We start from the raw sequence: 18,034 nt of genomic DNA on the forward strand, positions 1-18,034 counted from the left end.
ACCTCTCCCACTTTCCACTGCCGATCCCGTGAAGAGGTCTGTTCCCTTGACTTCCCCTTCCTGAGGTTAACATTCAGTTCCTTTGTCTTACTGATGTTGAGTGCTGGGTTGTTGTTGCGACACCACCCAACCAGCTGGTCTATCTCACTTCTGTGCACTTCCTCATCACCATCTGAAATTCTGCCGAAAAAGTTGTGTCATCAGTGTTTGCGCTGTTCCTGGCCACAGGATCAGAGGTGTATAGAGAGTAGAGAATTGGGCAAAGCACGCATCTTTGAGGTGTGTGCCAGTGTTGATTGTCAGGTAGGAGATGTTATTTCTGATCCGTACTGACTGTGGCTTCCCAGTCAGGATGTCAAGGATCCAGCTGCAGAGTAGCTGTATGGATCCAGGATTTGGAACTTGTTGATTAGAACTGAGGGTTTCATTGTGATGAATGCTGAGCTATAATCAATTAACAACAGCCCATTAAAAGGTTTGCTTAGTATTTTTGTGTTCAGGCTTTGTTCCAACCCTCTCCCATGGATGGAATGCCATAGAAACCTGCCCAATGGAACACTGATGTTCCCAAATAGTAATGTCATCCTTATAACAGAGGAACGCCAAGGATGACTAAAATGGACTTGGTGGCAAATACAGGTGGTTAATAGCACTTGGCAAGTGGCAGACCAGTATTTGTTTTGCGTGACAGAGGAGAAGCATAAAGCCAATTCCCTGCAGATCGCATGGCAGGAAGGTGGGTTGTGAAACAACAGAGACACATTTATGTTACCTCAGATAAATATCTCCAGTTTCTCATGGGAATTAATGACCAGCAGTAAATGTAAGCTTTGCTGATAATGTGCACCCATAGAAACATTAATTCATCATATGGCAAGGATTTTAAAGAAAGAAGCATTCTGGAGCAAGGATTCAGCTCTGTCAGGGAAACCCAGAGAGCAGTCACCTGCTCAGAGTGAGAAGCTATCAGTTCCAAGTACTGCAGGTCAAACTAAAATCGGGATGTCTCAACAGGCCAATAGAACAATGTGACTTTATCTCTGGGACTGCGAAGCGCTTGTATTCTGTGCAGCATTCAGCACCAGTCTGTGAAGGGCTCAGACAGGGATTGAAAAAGAAGGAAAGCACAACCCAAGACAAAGGGGGCCACCAGGTTTCGTTGCTATGCCAGAAGTTGGTTTTATTCTTCAGTTCTGATCTTCCTGAACCTTAAGGAAAGATAATATCTGGCAGTCCTTCCTGACTGCTGCAAAATGCCCAAGGGATGAGAAATAAAGTGGGCCTCTGTTGGTCGAGGTTGACCATGGAAGCTGTGTCCTAGCTATCTATGTCGTTGGTGCAGCAATGTGAGAGTGGCAGTCTCTGTTGCAAAGGTCGCATCTATAAGTGGTCTTAGCTCTGCTGAAGACCTAGCATTTCTCTCTGTGGGCCCGTTTCTCTTTTGCCGCTTTCAAGAATTTTTCCTTGCCTGACTTAAGGTGCTGCTCTGGGTGCTTCACCACCTGGTGTGGTTGACGCAGCTTTCCTGGCCCGATTGCAGACATCCTTGTAGCAGAGTTGCAGGGAGTCAGCGATTCTGTTGACCCAAAGCCAGCTCAATGTAGACAATGCCTTTTGGAATGCCGCCATCCTGTATGTGGCAGACACGGCTTATGACGTGAAATAAAATATCACAGCATCATCAGCATGCAACCTCCCTATTTCAGTAAGGCTTGTGCTATTTGGAATGAATAATCTCCATGGTGCCAAAAAACCCTAGCAGTTCAAATAGTTTCTGATAGAACCATATCAGAAATTCAAGAGATTAACTAACTAACTATTTTAACAGACTAGAGCTGAATTAAAATCAGTGCGTAAATGTGGGTTTCTAGTTATTACGTGCAAAAAAATGAAGCAATGCACATCGAGGTGCCACAGATTCTTCAGCAATGATTCAAGTTGGCAGAAACTGCAGTGTGCAATAATAAAAAGCCCAGCATTACACAAAGTTAAGCTAAGATTCAACTTTCAATGAGCAAAGGCCATTAGACTGGATGAATATTTTCTGAGAAACAAGTGTTTAAAAGATTTTTGGGTTGGACTAAGTGATTGTTTCCTTGAAAATCAAAAAGAATCTGGAGATGGTGGAAATCTGAAATAAAAACAAAAAATGCAAAGAAACATGTACCCTGTTGAAAATCCATGGAGAGAGGAACAGAGTTAATCTATCAGGCTGAAGATCTTTCATCAGAATGGCAAAAGTGAGATGTTTGATGTTGCAGAGAGAGTGGGGAACAATGCATGGACCTGTCAAGACTGCCATGCTCATTTGAAGTTGTATGGCTGACAGGTTAATGGATTGACACAGGAAAATTCTCCATTCAGTTTTTCTACAAAGTCTGTCATCTACTTCCTCCGCTCTCTTTGTTTTCTCCCTCTCTGACTTCACTTATTAATTGATGAAGCAAACAGCTTTGTAAACTATGGTATTCTTGACCTCATCCCATCAGAGATTTTACCTTTTTCATTATCATCCTGCTCCTATCTTCTCAATATACTCAAAGATTCAGAAAAAGCTTCTTCCTCTTTACCATCAGATTTCCGATGTAAACCCATGAACACAACCTTCTTATTACTTTTTATTACCTATTTATATATTTTCATATTTATTAATAATTTCCAGTCCTTGCACTGTACTGCTGCTGCAAAAATAAAAAAAAACATCTAAGTCAGTGATAATAAATCTGATTCTGATTCTCTGCAACTTAGGATCAATCTGTATTTTCCCCACTTTGACCGATTTTTTTGGAATATTTGACCTGAAATGTTGTCTGCTGCTCCTTCCATAGATGCTGTCTAACTTTGCTCAATTTTTCCAGCATTTTCAGTTATTATTTTACTGTTCTTAATATTTGTTGGCAGGTGAGGAATGATACATGAATAGTGGGTTGTGAAGCAATCAGAGCACTGACATTTGGAACCAGATCAATTCTGAGCAAGACTGATTTCTTTAACAAAGTTGGCAGAGAAGCAGAACAGTCTTAGAATGATTTAAAACTAAGACTGAGAATTTAATGCACGATGCCCTGGCCAATAATGATGTAATATTGGCAATGAAATTAAGATATAATATCAGAAGTTTGATCGTAAACATGTGAACACGAGACTGGAGGATTTTTCAGGTAAGTTTTATTCCACAGTAAAGATGTTTGGGAAACACTGACTATGTAAATACCCATGCACTAATTTGGAGAATTGTAAAATCACATTGAAATCATCTGTCAGTTACTGTTGTTGTCCATTTAATGCACTGCCCTTGAAAATGTCCTCATCTCTGACATCTGTTTAATTTCCTTTGTTTGACACATGGATATCTGTTAATTTGTACTGAACTCAACTGGGTAAATCTTAAAACTAACGAATGAAAAAATATACCTCAAGAATAGATGAAAGACAGAGGAGTCTTATGAACAAAAAGATGAAAATGATCAGTTGGCTATGTAATTTATAATCTACTTTGAAAAAATCTAATCAGCATCCTTTGCTCAAGTTTCAAGTATCATTCTAAATGCATTTTGCTCATTTTAAAATTAATCCAGCTGATAACTTTCTAACTTACATTCCCTCTAATGCCTGTTCCAACACAATGAAATCAATGCAATTTCTTTTAACAGAACAGGTTGCTTTGGCAAGTAAGGTGAAAATAAATCCAAAGGGTTTCTACAGTTATATTAATAGCAAAAGGATAGTGAGGGATAAAATTGGTCCCTTAGAGAATCAGAGTGGACAGCTATGTGTGGAGCTGAAAGAGATGGGGGAGATTTTGAACAATTTCTTTTCTTCAATATTCACTAAGGAGAAGGATATTGAATTGTGTAAGGTAAGGGAAACAAGTAGGGAAGTTATGGAAACTATGACAATTAAAGAGGAGGAAGTACTGGCGCTTTCAAGGAATATAGACGTGGATAAATCTCCAGATCCTGACAGGATATTCCCTAGGACCTTGAGGGAGGTTAGTGTAGAAATAGCAGGGGCTCTGACACAATTATTTCAAATGTCATTAGAAATGGGGATGGTGCCAGAGGATTAGCGTATTGCTCATGTGGTTCCATTGTTTAAAAAGGGTTTTAAGAGTAAACCTAGCAATTGTAGGCCTGTCAGTTTGACATCAGTGGTGGGTAATTCAATGGAAAGTATTCTTAGAGATGGTATATATAATTATCTGGATAGACAGGGTCTGATTAGGAACAGTCAATGTGGATTTGTGCGTGGAAGGTCATGTTTGACAAATCTTACTAAATTTTTTGAAGAGGTTACTAGGAAAGTTGACAAGGGTAAAGCAGTGGATGTTGTGAATGTTGTCTATATGGACTTCAATAAGGCCTTTGACAAGGTTCCACATGGAAGGTTAGTTAGGAAGGTGCAATCGTTAGGTATTAATATTGAAGTAGTAAAATGGATCCAACAGTGGCTGGATGGGAGATGCCAGAGAGTAGTGGTGGATAAGTGTTTGTCAGATTGGAGGCCGGAGACTAGTGGTGTGCCTCAGGGATCTGTACTGGGTCCAATTTTGTTTGTCATATACATTAATGATCTGGATGATGGAGTGGTAAATTGGATTAGTAAGTATGCAGATGATACTAAGATAGGTGGTGTTGTGGATAATGAAATAGGTTTTCAAAGCATCCAGAGATATTTAGGCCAGTTAGGCAGATGGAGTTTAATGCTGATAAGTGTGAGGTGCTACATTTTGGTAGGACTAATCAAAATAGGACATACATGGTAAATGGTAGGGCATTGAGGAATGCAATAGAACAGAGTGATCTAGGAATAATGGTGCATAGTTCCCTGAAGGCGGAATCTCATGTGGATCAGGTGGTAAAGAAAGCTTTTGGTATACTGGCCTTTATAAATCAGAGCATGGAGTTTAGAAGTTGGGATGTAATGTTAAAATTGTACAAGGCATTGGTAAGGCCAAATTTGGAGTACTGTGTACAGTTCTGGTCACTGAATTATGGGAAAGATGTCAACAAAATAGAGAGAGTACAGAGAAGATTTACTAGACTCTTCCCTGGGTTTCAGCACCTATGTTACAGAGAAAGGTTGAACAAGTTAGGTCTTTATTCTTTGGAGCGCAGAAGGTTGAGGGGGGACTTGATAGAGGTATTTAAAATTATGAGGGGGTTAAATAGAGTTGATGTGGATAGGCTTTTTCCATTGAGAGTAGGGGAGATTCAAACAAGAGGACATGAGTTGAGACTTAGGGGGCAAAAATTTAAGGGTAACAAGAGGAGGAATTTCTTTACTCGGAGAGTGGTAGCTGTGTAGAACGAGCTTCCAGTAGAAGTGGTAGAGGCGGGTTCGGTATTGTCATTTAAAGTATAGTTGGATAGGTATATGGATAGGAAAGGAATGGAGGATTATGGGTTGAGTGTGGGTCAGTGGGACTAGGTGAGAGTAAGCATTTGGCATGGACTAGAAGGGCCAAGATGGCCGGTTTCCGTGCTATAATTGTTATATGCTTGTATGGTTGTATAGGTTTTCCACGCAAATCAATTGCAATACATTGAGGGAAAAAAGATTTACAAATATTCAAAATGCTGGTGGAATACAGCATGTCAGGCAGCATCTATAGGGAGAAGCGCTGTCGACGTTTCGGGCCGAGACCCTTCGTCAGGCCTAACTGAAAGGAAAGATAGTAAGAGACTTGAAAGTAGGAGGGGGAGGGGAAATGTGAAATGATAGGAGAAGACCGGAGGTATATAAACACTTTATATACTGACTGGGTAGCCTCCAACCTGATGGCATGAACATTGACTTCTCTAACTTCCGTTAATGCCCTTCCTCCCCTTCTTACCCCATCCCTGATATATTTAGCTTTTTCCCCCTTCCTTTTTTCTCTCTCTTTCTGCCCATCACTCTGCCTGTTCTCCATCTCTCTCTGGTGCTCCCCTCCACCTTTCTTTCACCCTAGGCCTCCCGTCCCATGATCCTTTCCCTTCTCTAGCTCTGTATCCCTTTTGCCAATCACCTTTCTGGCTGTCAGCTTCACCCCACTCCATCCGGTCTTCTCCTATCATTCGCATTATCCCCTCCCCCTCCTACTTTCAAATCTCTTACTATCTTTCCTTTCAGTTAGTCCTGATGAAGGGTCTCAGCCCGAAACATCGACAGCGCTTCTTCCTATAGTTTCTGCCTGACCTGCTGCGTTTCACCAGCATTTTAACTGTGTTGCTTGAATTTCGGGCATTTGCAGATTTTCTTGTGTTTACAATTATTCGACAATTTTGCAGTCCTTTCTGCAGTGCCAAAGAAACCCTTGCAAATATCTTCAGATCTAGGATTTTCAAAAGACTTAAAAATAAATCTGTTTATTTTGCTCATGGCAGATTCAGAAAAAGGCAGCAGAATAATCTAAAGGATGTCTTCCTTTTATGCATAGATGAGTTTCACCCTGAAGCATCCAAGAGATAATATTTATTAACTTTTCAACCTAAAGCTATGGAGAGAAATGACCAACAAAGTCATAAAACTTCACACCTTAAGAAAAAAAACATACTAATAAAGATTTTAACATGGTAAAAATGCCTATGTAGCTCAGAAGAACATTATCAAAATTAACAATTTAGAATCAAAACAATTTGGATGTTGACACTGATATCCCAATTAACGTTTCAAATAATGAGTGTTAGTTTTGGGAAATGTGTACTCCATGCCAAAATCTGTGTCATTTTTAACCTGTAGTAAAACAATTACAAGTGGCAGGACTGGCACAGAAAATGATATATAATAATCCTGAAACATCAAAGTTTCAAAGACTCAGTTTCTTAGAACGAATGAATTTGGGATGGTACAGTCACACAGCAGGCAGTGTGGTTATGATTCCAACAAACCAGGTTTGACTGATTTCAGCTACCATCTGTATTGTTTGCCTTTTGCTTGGGTGCTCTTATTCCATGGCACATCTCACAGATGAGTTGGCAAGTTAATTGTCTACTGTAATGGAAGATTTGATGGGCATGTGAGACAAAATTGGTCACAGAATGATATATAGAGGAAGGGGTTTGATGGGATTGTTCAGGGAGCACCTTTGGACTAAATGGTCTGAACAAACTCTTTCCAGGTTTGTAACAAAATCGAAAAATAAAAATCTACAAATTGCTGAACCAGACTTATTGATAGTATAACTGATTTTATGTTATATATTACTCTAGATAATGCATCCACTTGAGAACAATTTGGCTGTGCTTTGACTCAGCAGGCTCTACATAAGATGAGAATGCTATTTTCATGCTAAAGAAACTCTCCGATTTCAGTTACCTGCAATAAATATAGACACAATTTTGAAAAATGTATGGCTAAGTCATATAACTTTATTTGGAAACAGTTACTTTTGTGTTCGTAGAAGTATGCTGATGGGAATATTTTAAATCTATTGCCTGGAAAAAATTACAATGTATCACAAATGCTCTCTAAAGGGCAAATATATTGATGTCACTTTATGGATACATGTTGAACACACCAACAATGTTCAGCATGTTATAAATCAAGAGCAGACTGCCAGCTCTTTACATCACAGACTGGAAGGTTTAATGGAATGGAGGAGACTACAACTACTTGTTGTTAGAAAAGGTGAACCACTTGCTTGATATGCGAATCAAAACTCCGACTGAGAAAACATTGCTTGTTGAATCTGGTATTATGTCAGACATTTTCACTTTCAAGCAAAAGAAGAGCTCATGATCCTGGTCGTAAGTCTCAAAAAGGGATTTAAGTACATTTGAAAAGATTGGGCAGTGGATTTATCATCCACAGCTGAAAGAATTTAATGTCAGCCAAGAAGGGTTTCATTGTCTCAGCCTCTTTTCACTGCCTGAAGCAGGGAGTGAAGGACTTGTAAACCATCTGTGGAGTGTCCATTACATTCAGTTCGCCAGAAGTGTTCAATGGAAACGTGTGAAATAAACAATGACAGGCTTGCAATAAGGACTCCATAAAAAAATAAAGTTATGTCTTTTGGTAAGGTCTTGGAAAAGTGTAGGAATAAGTTTATCTTCCGTAATTGCAACGTTGTGTCCAAGTGCTTAATAAATCAATAAGCAAATTGAATTTAAGCATTTCATCCTCCAAAGAGTTCATCTGCTTTCACTAAAATTAATTTTGTACTGCATCAAACTATATTGGACAGCAACAACATCAATAGTGTTCTACCTGTGATTTTACAACCACCAACCACAATCTGTACAGGATGGACTGTGGTATCAGCAAATGCTTTATAGCACCAACCAACCTGCTCATCATTTTGCTCTTCCAATCAGTATAATAACATTTTTTCCTGGATGGATAGGAAAACAAAAACTAAACACAAGGAAGGAAAGACCAAGTAACATTTACTTGCTGTGTATTTTAAATGTCAAGATGCCATTAAGCAATAAGAACATTGTAATTCAATCATGCACAGTACATGCCGTACTACACAAACTAAAGCATTAAAAGATCAAAATAATCACTATTTATTGGTGGTTTAGAATAACAGGAAGCTTTGGGAAACATGCTTGGGGACACTACTATTGACTTGTTATTGTATTTATCTTGTGGTAATTCTCACAAACTGCCAAAGATGAAGAAGTATTATTCATCTTTTAAGAGAGTTGGTACTAACTTGTTGACAGTCAAGGAATGCATTACTTCTTAGTGGGAAAACAAAACAATTCTCCTATTGAAGGTTATCCCTTTTTAAAGCTTCTATTATAAGTGTTGCCATAATCTCGCTCTGATCTTTAACAATTTCCCTGACTAGCTGCTAAAATATCACTTAAACCCCAGTATAATGGTTAGTAATTTAACAAAGTTATGATACTTAAAACTTAACAGAGCAAGGCACGTACAATACCTAAAGGGCATGCGGATGTTCATTCTTTCTGCATATTTACATATTGTTTCCCAAGGTGCGTGGAGTTTCACAAACATTATGTCACTGTTTGTGATGGATTGCTGTGGTTACAAAGAAACAAGGAAATAGGAAGTAAGTTGCTTTCAAAATAGTTTCACATCAATACCAATACAAATTCAGGGCGAGTGTATTACACGGCTCTGCAAGTTCAAATCAGTGGTCAAAAGCTTAATATATAATAAAAGATATTTCTTCATCTACAGGGCATCAGAATTTATAATATCATCCCATACTTAAAATCCGATTAGGTCTTCACCTCATTATCAAATGCTTCCAAGGATCATTTTCTTTAGGCAGCAAGATTAATAAATCACAGGAACCAGAGCAAATCTAAATTGATTTTGAATGCACCAACAAATGGCACAGATGGCAAAGTAAGAATACTTGAGGATTTTATTGTAATTTTCACAAATAAACAGTAGTTTAAATAGGAATCATTGGGCTGAAAGTTAGAAATCCACATCAGCAAGAGTAATGGTGCCATTACTTTTTATTGCACTTTCCAGCTCCAGCAAAGTGACAATGCATCTACAGAAGCAAAATTCTCTCTTGCGCTCTTGTGTAAACTTCAAGTATATTAATTCCACTGATGGACAAGGGATCCTCCACAAAAAGGGTAATCACTAGCTTGTTACTCTAAACCTTGTTCAATTCTCTCCATTACATTATAAAATGATCATGGCTGACATTAAGTACCCACCCAAGTGATTTACAGGAATTTCCAGAAAGGAATATTGTTTGATTCTGTCATAATGCAGGCAAGCTCTCTGTCACTTTTATCAAAATAGGGAACAAAAGCACAAGTGGGTCATTTTGTCACAAGGCATGTTGGGTTAATGGTCTCTTTCTATGCTGTATGATATAATGATACTCAATTAGCACTTTTTCATGTGAGGGAGGCGTTGGGGAGATTTGGGGTTTGCGAGCTTTTGTTCCTTTCTCTTTTAGTGTGGGGCAGATTGATGTCTTTCTTTCAATTACTCCTATGGTTTTCTGTATTTTATGACTGTCTGGAGAAGACAAATCTCAGAGTTGTATTCTGCATTCATACTTTGATAATAAAGTGAACCTTTGAACCTTTTTTTAAATGCTGAATTCAAAATTGCCCTGAACTTGGAGATAACCATGCATTTGGATGGGAGCATTTTCCTTAAGTGTAAACCTCCTGCGTAAGATATTCATGAGTTTATTAAAATCTAGATTCTCACTCATGGATGTATTTTGGAGTCAGCATGTGTATTTTGTCATTACTCAGTTAGTAATCCCAAGCTAACCACCTATTCCATTCCGTGTCCACGTCCTCACTATAACTTCCAGCGTACTTCAGCAGAAGTGAGAAGCGATGGCCAGGGAGGTCAATGCTGGTATTGATGCCCCTTATTCTGGATCTCAGTGCCACAGGAAGTTTAATGATGAAACTCAATCATCAAGGTCATTAGAATCAGCCATATATTTCAATCCACTATCATTCCTATAGTAAGCACACACTCCTTCAAATGTTGCACAGTACATCTTCCACATCATATATTCAACCACTGTAGTACTCCGCACTATGGCAGCATCTGAATTGAAGGAAAGAAAACACTTCTGGTGGGGCAGTAGAAAGGAAGAACACTGTTGGAAGGGCTGTGCTACAGAAATGCCAAATGGTCAGAGAAGTAGTGTGGAGAGAATACCGCAACATCACGGTCGTTATTGGGAGAGCACTGCACTATCAGAGAGCAGTATTGAAGGAGCAACTCAACTGGTCAATATTGAGGAAGGATTGAATTGGGAGATGGGAAGTATTGATGGAGAAACCCAAAATATTGTAACACAATACAGAACCGTACAACATATCAACAGGCCCTTTGGCCCATCATGCTGTGCAAAACCGATGAAATTGACAAGTAAACTAATACTTCCTGCCTACACAATCTCCACACCTTTATATGCTCAGATGTCCAAAGTCCATACTAAATCTGATTCCTTCTCCACAAATACTGCTTGACTATCTGATCATTTCCCACACTCTCTCTTCTTACTTCAGACATGTTTGCAAAATAAGGAGGTTCCTATGTAATTTGCATTCTTCAAATTACAGCTGTTCCAGACTTTGGAATAAGGCAGTTATTTTCTGATCCATCACAATCATCAAAATATGTATCCTGAAGGGGAAAAGGACAATAGCAATACTGTTGTTTCCCTCAGAACTGGTGAGACTCTCTCTACTTGGGGGTGGTTATTTCCACGTGAGTTTAGGCCTGGAACGAATCAGCCACGGTCATATTAAGGATTGATGTACTCATGCTCCTAATGCTTTTAATGTTATACATGCAACTTGTTATTTGTGCATGAATGACATGGTTGGAAGTGAATTACATCCAGCTGATTCTGATCCTTGCCATCACTGGTGAAAAATTTTATATTTTTTACCAGCCACAACAGTAGATTTTATTCCAGAACTGCCCAGATAATCATTCTTGCTGGAATGATTCTTTCACTTTCCAAAGGTAGTAGAGATCAAACTGGAGAGAAAAGTAGTCGTAGAGCACTACAGCACAGAAACAGCCCCCCCCCCCCCCCCAGCCCATCTAGTCCATGTTGAACTGTCCTTCAGCCTAGTCCATCAACTTGCACCTGGACCATAGCATCAATCCATGAGAATATCCAGATTTCTCATAAATATTGCAATCAAATCCACATCTACCACTTCCATTCTCAACTTGTTCCACACTTGCATCACCTTCGGTGTGAATATTAAATATTTCATCCTTAAATGTCTCACCTTTCACCCCTAGCCTATGACCTCTTGTTCACTTCACCCAACCTCAATGGAAAAAGCCTATTTGCATTTACTCTAATTGTACGTCTCATCAATTTTAAAATTGAACCTATTACTAGGGTCAGTGGATTTACAATAATTAAAATGCCAGAAATAACTAAAAAAATGTAAAAACATAAATTCCATGAATAACGCCGATCTATTTGGTCCAGTTTCAAACATTTGGCTGCAGGTCCAGTTTAGGTAAATGATTTCTTCTAGAAATCAAATTATTTTGTAACACAACACCATGCACGTTTATTACAATTGTCATTCCTGCCCCAATTCTTCAGCCACACATTTATCTGCCACCTCATTCTACTTCTATCCTCACTGGCCTGGCCAGGTGACCAACTTTTCAGTGGATGAGCAGGTCGGGAAAGACAACTACAATTCTTTAAGTTTTAAGATAGATATAGATCAGGATAAAAATGGACCTCATGGGGAGTATTAAATTGGACCAATACAAACTAGGCAGGAACTTGGGAGAGTAAATTTGGAATAGCTGTTTTAATTTTGGAACATTTAATTTGGAACAGCATGTCGTCATCCAACATGTAAAGACTAACTGCACGAAGTACAGGTATGTTCCAGTCAGCAGAAATGACAAGGATGGTTCGATATCGAGAGAAGTGTTAAATTTTGTCAAGAAGAAAAGGGAAAAGTATGTAAAGCTGAGGAAGCTAGAGTCAAACAGAGCCCTTGAAGAGCATAAAAAAGCCAGGAAAGAACTGGTAAAGGGAATTAGGAAAGCCAGAGAGGTCATGAAAACTCCTTGGCAATTATTATTAAGGATTATCACAAGGCATTCAATACATACATCAAAAATCAAGATCAAGGCAATAACTAAGGGGAGGGAACAACCATTCAATGATAAAGTGGTGAGCATTTGCTTGGCTGAGAAGGAGGGGATTGAGGTCAATAAGAAGCACTTTACTTTAGTATTTACCAAGAAGAAGGATGAGGAGGTTAGGAAGTTTAGAGCTAAAGGAGAGGTAATGCTGGGTCTCATAAAGTCTAGGACCTGATAGGATATACCCAGTCTATTGAGAGAGGCAGGAGAGGAGATTGCTGGGGCTTTGATCAATATCTTTGTGTGCTATTTATCCACAGATGAGGTCCTGGAGGACTGTTGAGTAGATGATGTTGCTTTATTATTCAATAAGGAAACCAGGGATAGCCCTAGAAACCATAGACTGGTGAGTTTTACATCAGTGGTAGGGAGGTTACTGGAAAGAATTCTTAGAGTTAGGATTTATGAGCATTTAGAAAACCATGGCTTTATTAGGGAGAGCCAGCATGGCTTTGTGTGAGGCAAATAGTGATTCAATTTTCTGACAAAGTGACAAAGGTGATTGATGAAGGTAGAATTGCGGATGTTGTCTATTTGGATCTTAGTAAGGTCTTTCACAAGGTCCTGTGTGGGAAACTCATCCAGAAAATTAAGATGCATGGGATCCATGATGAATTGACCATTTGGATTCAGAATTGACTTGCCCATAGAAGACATATGGTAGTGGTCAAAGGCATTTATTCTAGCTGGGGGTCTGGGATTAGTGGTGTTCTACAGGAATCTGTCCTGGGACCTCTGCTGTTTGTGACGTATATAAATGACCTGGCTGAAAATAGGTTTGCAGATGTTCAGATGATACAAAGGTTGGTGGTGGTGTGGTTAGCGTAGAAGATTAGCAAAAATACAAATATGGGAGGAGAAATAGAAGATGGAGTTTAACCTGGCCAAATGTGAAGTATTGCTCTTTGATAGCTCAAATGTGAAATGACAGTACACTTAACAGTGTCGATGAGCAGAGGGATCTTGGGGTCAAAGTTCATAGCTCTTTGAAGGTGGTTATGCAGTTTATATGGTGGTTAAGAAGGCATATGGCATACTTCCCTTAATTAGTTGAGGCATTGAATCCAAAAGTCAGAAAGTTATTTTGCAACTTGATAAAATTCTAGTTAGGTTGCACCTGGAGTATTGCATGCAGTTCTAGCCACCCCATTATAGGAAGCATGGTGAACCTTTGGAGAGGGTGTTGAAGAGGTTTACCAGGATGTTGCCCGGATTGGAATGAATGAGGTTGGACAAACTTAGGTTACTTTATCTGGAGTGGCAGAAACTGAGGGGAGATCTGATAGAGAGCTATAAGATTACGAGAGGCACAGATAGACAGTATCTTTTTCCCAGGGTTGAAATGTCTAATACCAAGGGGGCACTCATTTAAGATGAGAGGAGGTAATGTCAAAGGAGATGCGAGGGACAAGTTTTGTTCTTACAGAGAGTGGTGAATGCCTGGAATGTGTTGCCTGAGATGGTGGCGGATACATTAGCAACTTTGAAGAGATAATTACACAGGCATTTGAATGGAAAATGGAAGGATATAGTGTAGGCACAAGGGATTAGTTTATTGAGCCACTTAGTTGGTTCAGCACATTGAAAGCCAAAGGGCCTGTTCCTGTGCTTACTGTTCTATGTTCTATGTTACGGGGAGAAGACAGGAAAAAGGGTTGAGAGGGATAACAAATCAACCATGATGGAATGGTGGAACAGACTCAAGGGGCCTAAAAGCCTAATTTGGCTCCTATTTCTTATGATATGTATTCCACTCCTCCTTTGAACCCTAAATTGTAATACCCCTGCTGTTCAGATAACAATTAGCTAATGTTTCACAGATCATCAAGTAAAAATGGGCCTTCTTGATGTACTTGGCTCACTTAATATGTGCTTCAACCACGAGATCAATCCAAAGAGCAAGTTCTAAATAGAAACTATTTAGTCCCGGAATGGACGGACTGTCATATGTTGAAAGATTGCAGTAACTGGGCTTGTATACACTGGGATTTAGAAGGATGAGAGGGGATCTGATTAAAACATATAAGATTATTAAGGGATTGGACAAGCTAGAGGCAGGAAACATGTTCCCGATATTGGGGGAGTCCAGAACCAGAGACCATAGTTTAAGAATAAGGGGTAGGCCATTTAGAACAGAGTTCAGGAAAAACTTTTTCACCCAGAGAGTTGTGGATCTGTGGAATGCTCTGTCTCAGAAGGCAGTGGAGGCCAATTCTCTGGATGCTTTCAGAAAGAGTTAAGATAGAACTTAAAGATAGCAGAGTTAAGGGATATGGGGAGAAGGCAGGAACAGGGTACTGATTGTGGATGATCAGCCATGATCACATTGAATGGTGGTGCTGGCTCAAAAAGGGCTGAATAGCCTATTCCTGCACCTACTGTCTATTGTAACTTTCCAAGACATTAAACACCTTTGACAATAAACATGGATATTAATAGTCAAACTTTTGTTCCAACCTCTCTTTCAAGTTGCAGTCCTTCTGCCCGCAGATTCTTTTCAAATGTGCTTCTTTTCTCTACATGCATATCTGATTTTTTGTAGACCAAAATATAGTCAATCCTTTTCTTTCCATCTTTGAAGAACAGACTGTCTTCCAACACCAAGTGGTCTTTATGCTGGACAAAGGAAACAAGATTCCTACTGTCAAATAACACTAAGAACAACCCAAATTAACAACTGCAAACAGAATGTTGTGGACACTTGTAACCCCCTTGATAATTCACAAAAGATTTTTTTTTCATTGTTAACAGTTAGAATAATTTTGCTATTAGGCAAGGAGTTTAAACATTGATGTGATAAAAAGTAGAGTAAGCTTAACATCTTTGACACTATAGAGATGTATTTTACATTTTCTTACAATTCAAAGTTTAAGTTTAAATTTCAAAACAACCAAGGTACTTAAATGCCAATACATACTACCCTGAGATCCATTTTCTTGAGGGCATTTACAGCAGATTCAAAGAATCACAAAAGAATCAATGAAAAACCACACACAAAGATGGACAAACAACCAACGTGCAAAAGATGACAAATTGTGCAAATATAAAAAGCAGTAACAATAAATAAGTAATAAATTATATGAGAACGTAAGTTGTAAAGTTGTTGAAAATAAGTGGCTGTGGAATCATTTCATTACTGGGGTGAGTAAAATTATCACCTCTGGTTCAGGAGCCTGAAGCTTGAGGAAGTGTTCCAAACTTTGTGTTGTGGGACCTGAGGCTCATGAACCTCATTTGTGATGGCAACAGTGAGAAGAGAGCATGGCCTAGATGCTGAGGGTCCCTTGATGATGGTTGAATTCTGTCTAAATATACCAACAGGAAAAACTGACACCTACAGAACTGCCATGGTCTCAGTCATATTTGTCGGGTGGTTGCTATCTTCTTATTTGTTGCCTTCTTATAAAAATTAATTTTGATCTGCATTTTGCCTTCATAGGTCATCAAAATGAGAAAATCCATCAAACAAATTGCCAAAGCAAAGATGAAAATTATTTAACCATGATCTAATTTATTTCATTCCAACCAGATTTATCTTTAAATCACCAAGTTGTAATGAGCTGGAATGCACTGACTGAAACGATGATGGAGGTAGATTCAATTGCAACTTTGATAAATACTTCATTGGAAAACTGTGAGAAAAGAAGAGGGAACGGGTATCACTCAGGTTTTTGCTTCAAAGAGCTGATACAAGCAAGATGGGTTTTTTGCTGTGATTCTTTAGCTTGTCAGCTTGGCGCTACACATTCTGTGAGAATGTTAATTGGAATGACAGAACTGCTGCACTGGTAGCTGGCACAGACCTGTGAGTGGATCTCCTTCTCTGCAGAGTAAGAGTACGACTTTGTGACCTTTTGCTACTTAATGACACAGAAGGCCATCTGCATCCATTCTGCTTGCAGAAGAGCAATCCATTGATCCGATCACCACATCATGCAAACTCCACATATTCCTCTGCAGCCCTCTACAAGTCCATCAATTCCCCTTTGATTATTTTGTCATTTACCTTTTGTGGAGATACCTTACACTTGCCAAATAATCCAATTCATTTTTTAAATTACCATCCACCTAAAAATGTTCTCATTACCTAGCCACTGATTGACCATTTATGTAAAGGCAAATCACTCTCACAACTTAACACATTTTTCTCCTTCATTTCCTTTAATTTTTTTGTTTATAAAATGCGTGAACCTTGCTGCGCCTTTCTATATTAACCTTTCCATGGCTGTTGTGAGGCTGGGACAGTTAACAGCATCACAGTCCCTTCAGAGCAGAGATGAGGAAGAATTTCTTCAGCCAGAAGGTGGTGAATCTGTGGAAGTCATTGCTGCAGATAGCTGTGTAGGCCAGTGATTGGGTATATTTAAAGCGGAGGTTGATAGGTTCTTGATTAATAAGGGTGTCAAAAATTACAGGGCAAAGACAGAAGAATGGGGTTTAGGGGGTTAATAAAAGAGCCATGATAGAACGATGCATCCGATTCAATGGGCCTAATTCTTCTCCTATCTCTTATGATCATTTGATGGCTAATAACACGGTTTTGGAAGGTTTACTATCAAATCTACTCCCTCCTTATCCACTCTGGTATACTGACAAGGTTTAACAACACAAGTACCTAAATTATTAGATAATATCTGAGGACACACGAGGTAGAATTTATCATTCTGTAATCTTTTTATTAACACCACTGCTATCATATGAGATGCAACTGCAACTGTAAGCTTCACATAGCCTCAGTGATTCAAACAACAGCACATTGCATCTGCTCTTCTTTCCAGCTTTGTTCCAGAACAATTCTACCTTTGTTACACGAGACCACCCTCATCAACTGTTTCCCACTGAAGTGGACATTTGACTTGTAACTACCAAATGAAGTAGAAGATTTGGTCGGTGTCATTTTGAAATCTCTTACAATTTGGTTTTTGATTCGCGGTGCATCAAATTTCACCTTTTTAATGGTTGCTTTAGATATTATTGGTGCACGGACACATGAACTACGTTGGGAATCCAACCCAGTTATATTCAGGGCACAGGGAATTAATTTCCTTAAATACATAAATGAGAACATGTATACATGAATATGGATTGGATATGGTCCTCTGTGTGACATGTGAGAAACGTTAACTATTTGCCCACCACAGCAGAAAAACAGATGAGTGGTGCTCATCCACCACCTCTTCAGTCAATAGAGCACGGCACTGCCACAACAGAGGCAAGCGAGGCTCCCCCTCCCCACCCACCATTCCAGTGTCCTGACCAGCTACATCACTGCCTGGTATGGGAATTACCTCAGATTGATAGTGATGACAGCTGAAAACATTATTCCACTCCCACCACCTCAGCCCCATTCAGGACATATATCAAAAGTGCTGTAGATGTAGTGCCTCTAGCATTGTCAAAGACTCCTCCCGTCTTTCCACAATCAATTTCACCTCCTGCCATCAAG

The 18,034-nt window shown here is 39.2% G+C and overlaps 1 protein-coding gene across 1 annotated transcript in view; it reads right to left on the minus strand.

Annotated features, from left to right (window-relative positions):
- Positions 1 to 18,034, minus strand: part of ano3 (anoctamin 3) — a 521,252-nt gene that overhangs the window by 171,070 nt on the left and 332,148 nt on the right. Inside the window, exons 5-6 of the mRNA XM_059976011.1 lie at positions 15,046 to 15,204; positions 8,873 to 8,973 (exon numbers count right to left, since the gene is read on the minus strand). Coding sequence (XP_059831994.1) covers positions 8,873 to 8,973; positions 15,046 to 15,204 — 260 coding nt within the window. The remainder of the gene's footprint in view (positions 1 to 8,872; positions 8,974 to 15,045; positions 15,205 to 18,034) is intronic.

This window comes from Hypanus sabinus, chromosome 7 (assembly GCF_030144855.1).
Source record: "Hypanus sabinus isolate sHypSab1 chromosome 7, sHypSab1.hap1, whole genome shotgun sequence".
Lineage (NCBI taxonomy): Eukaryota > Metazoa > Chordata > Chondrichthyes > Myliobatiformes > Dasyatidae > Hypanus > Hypanus sabinus.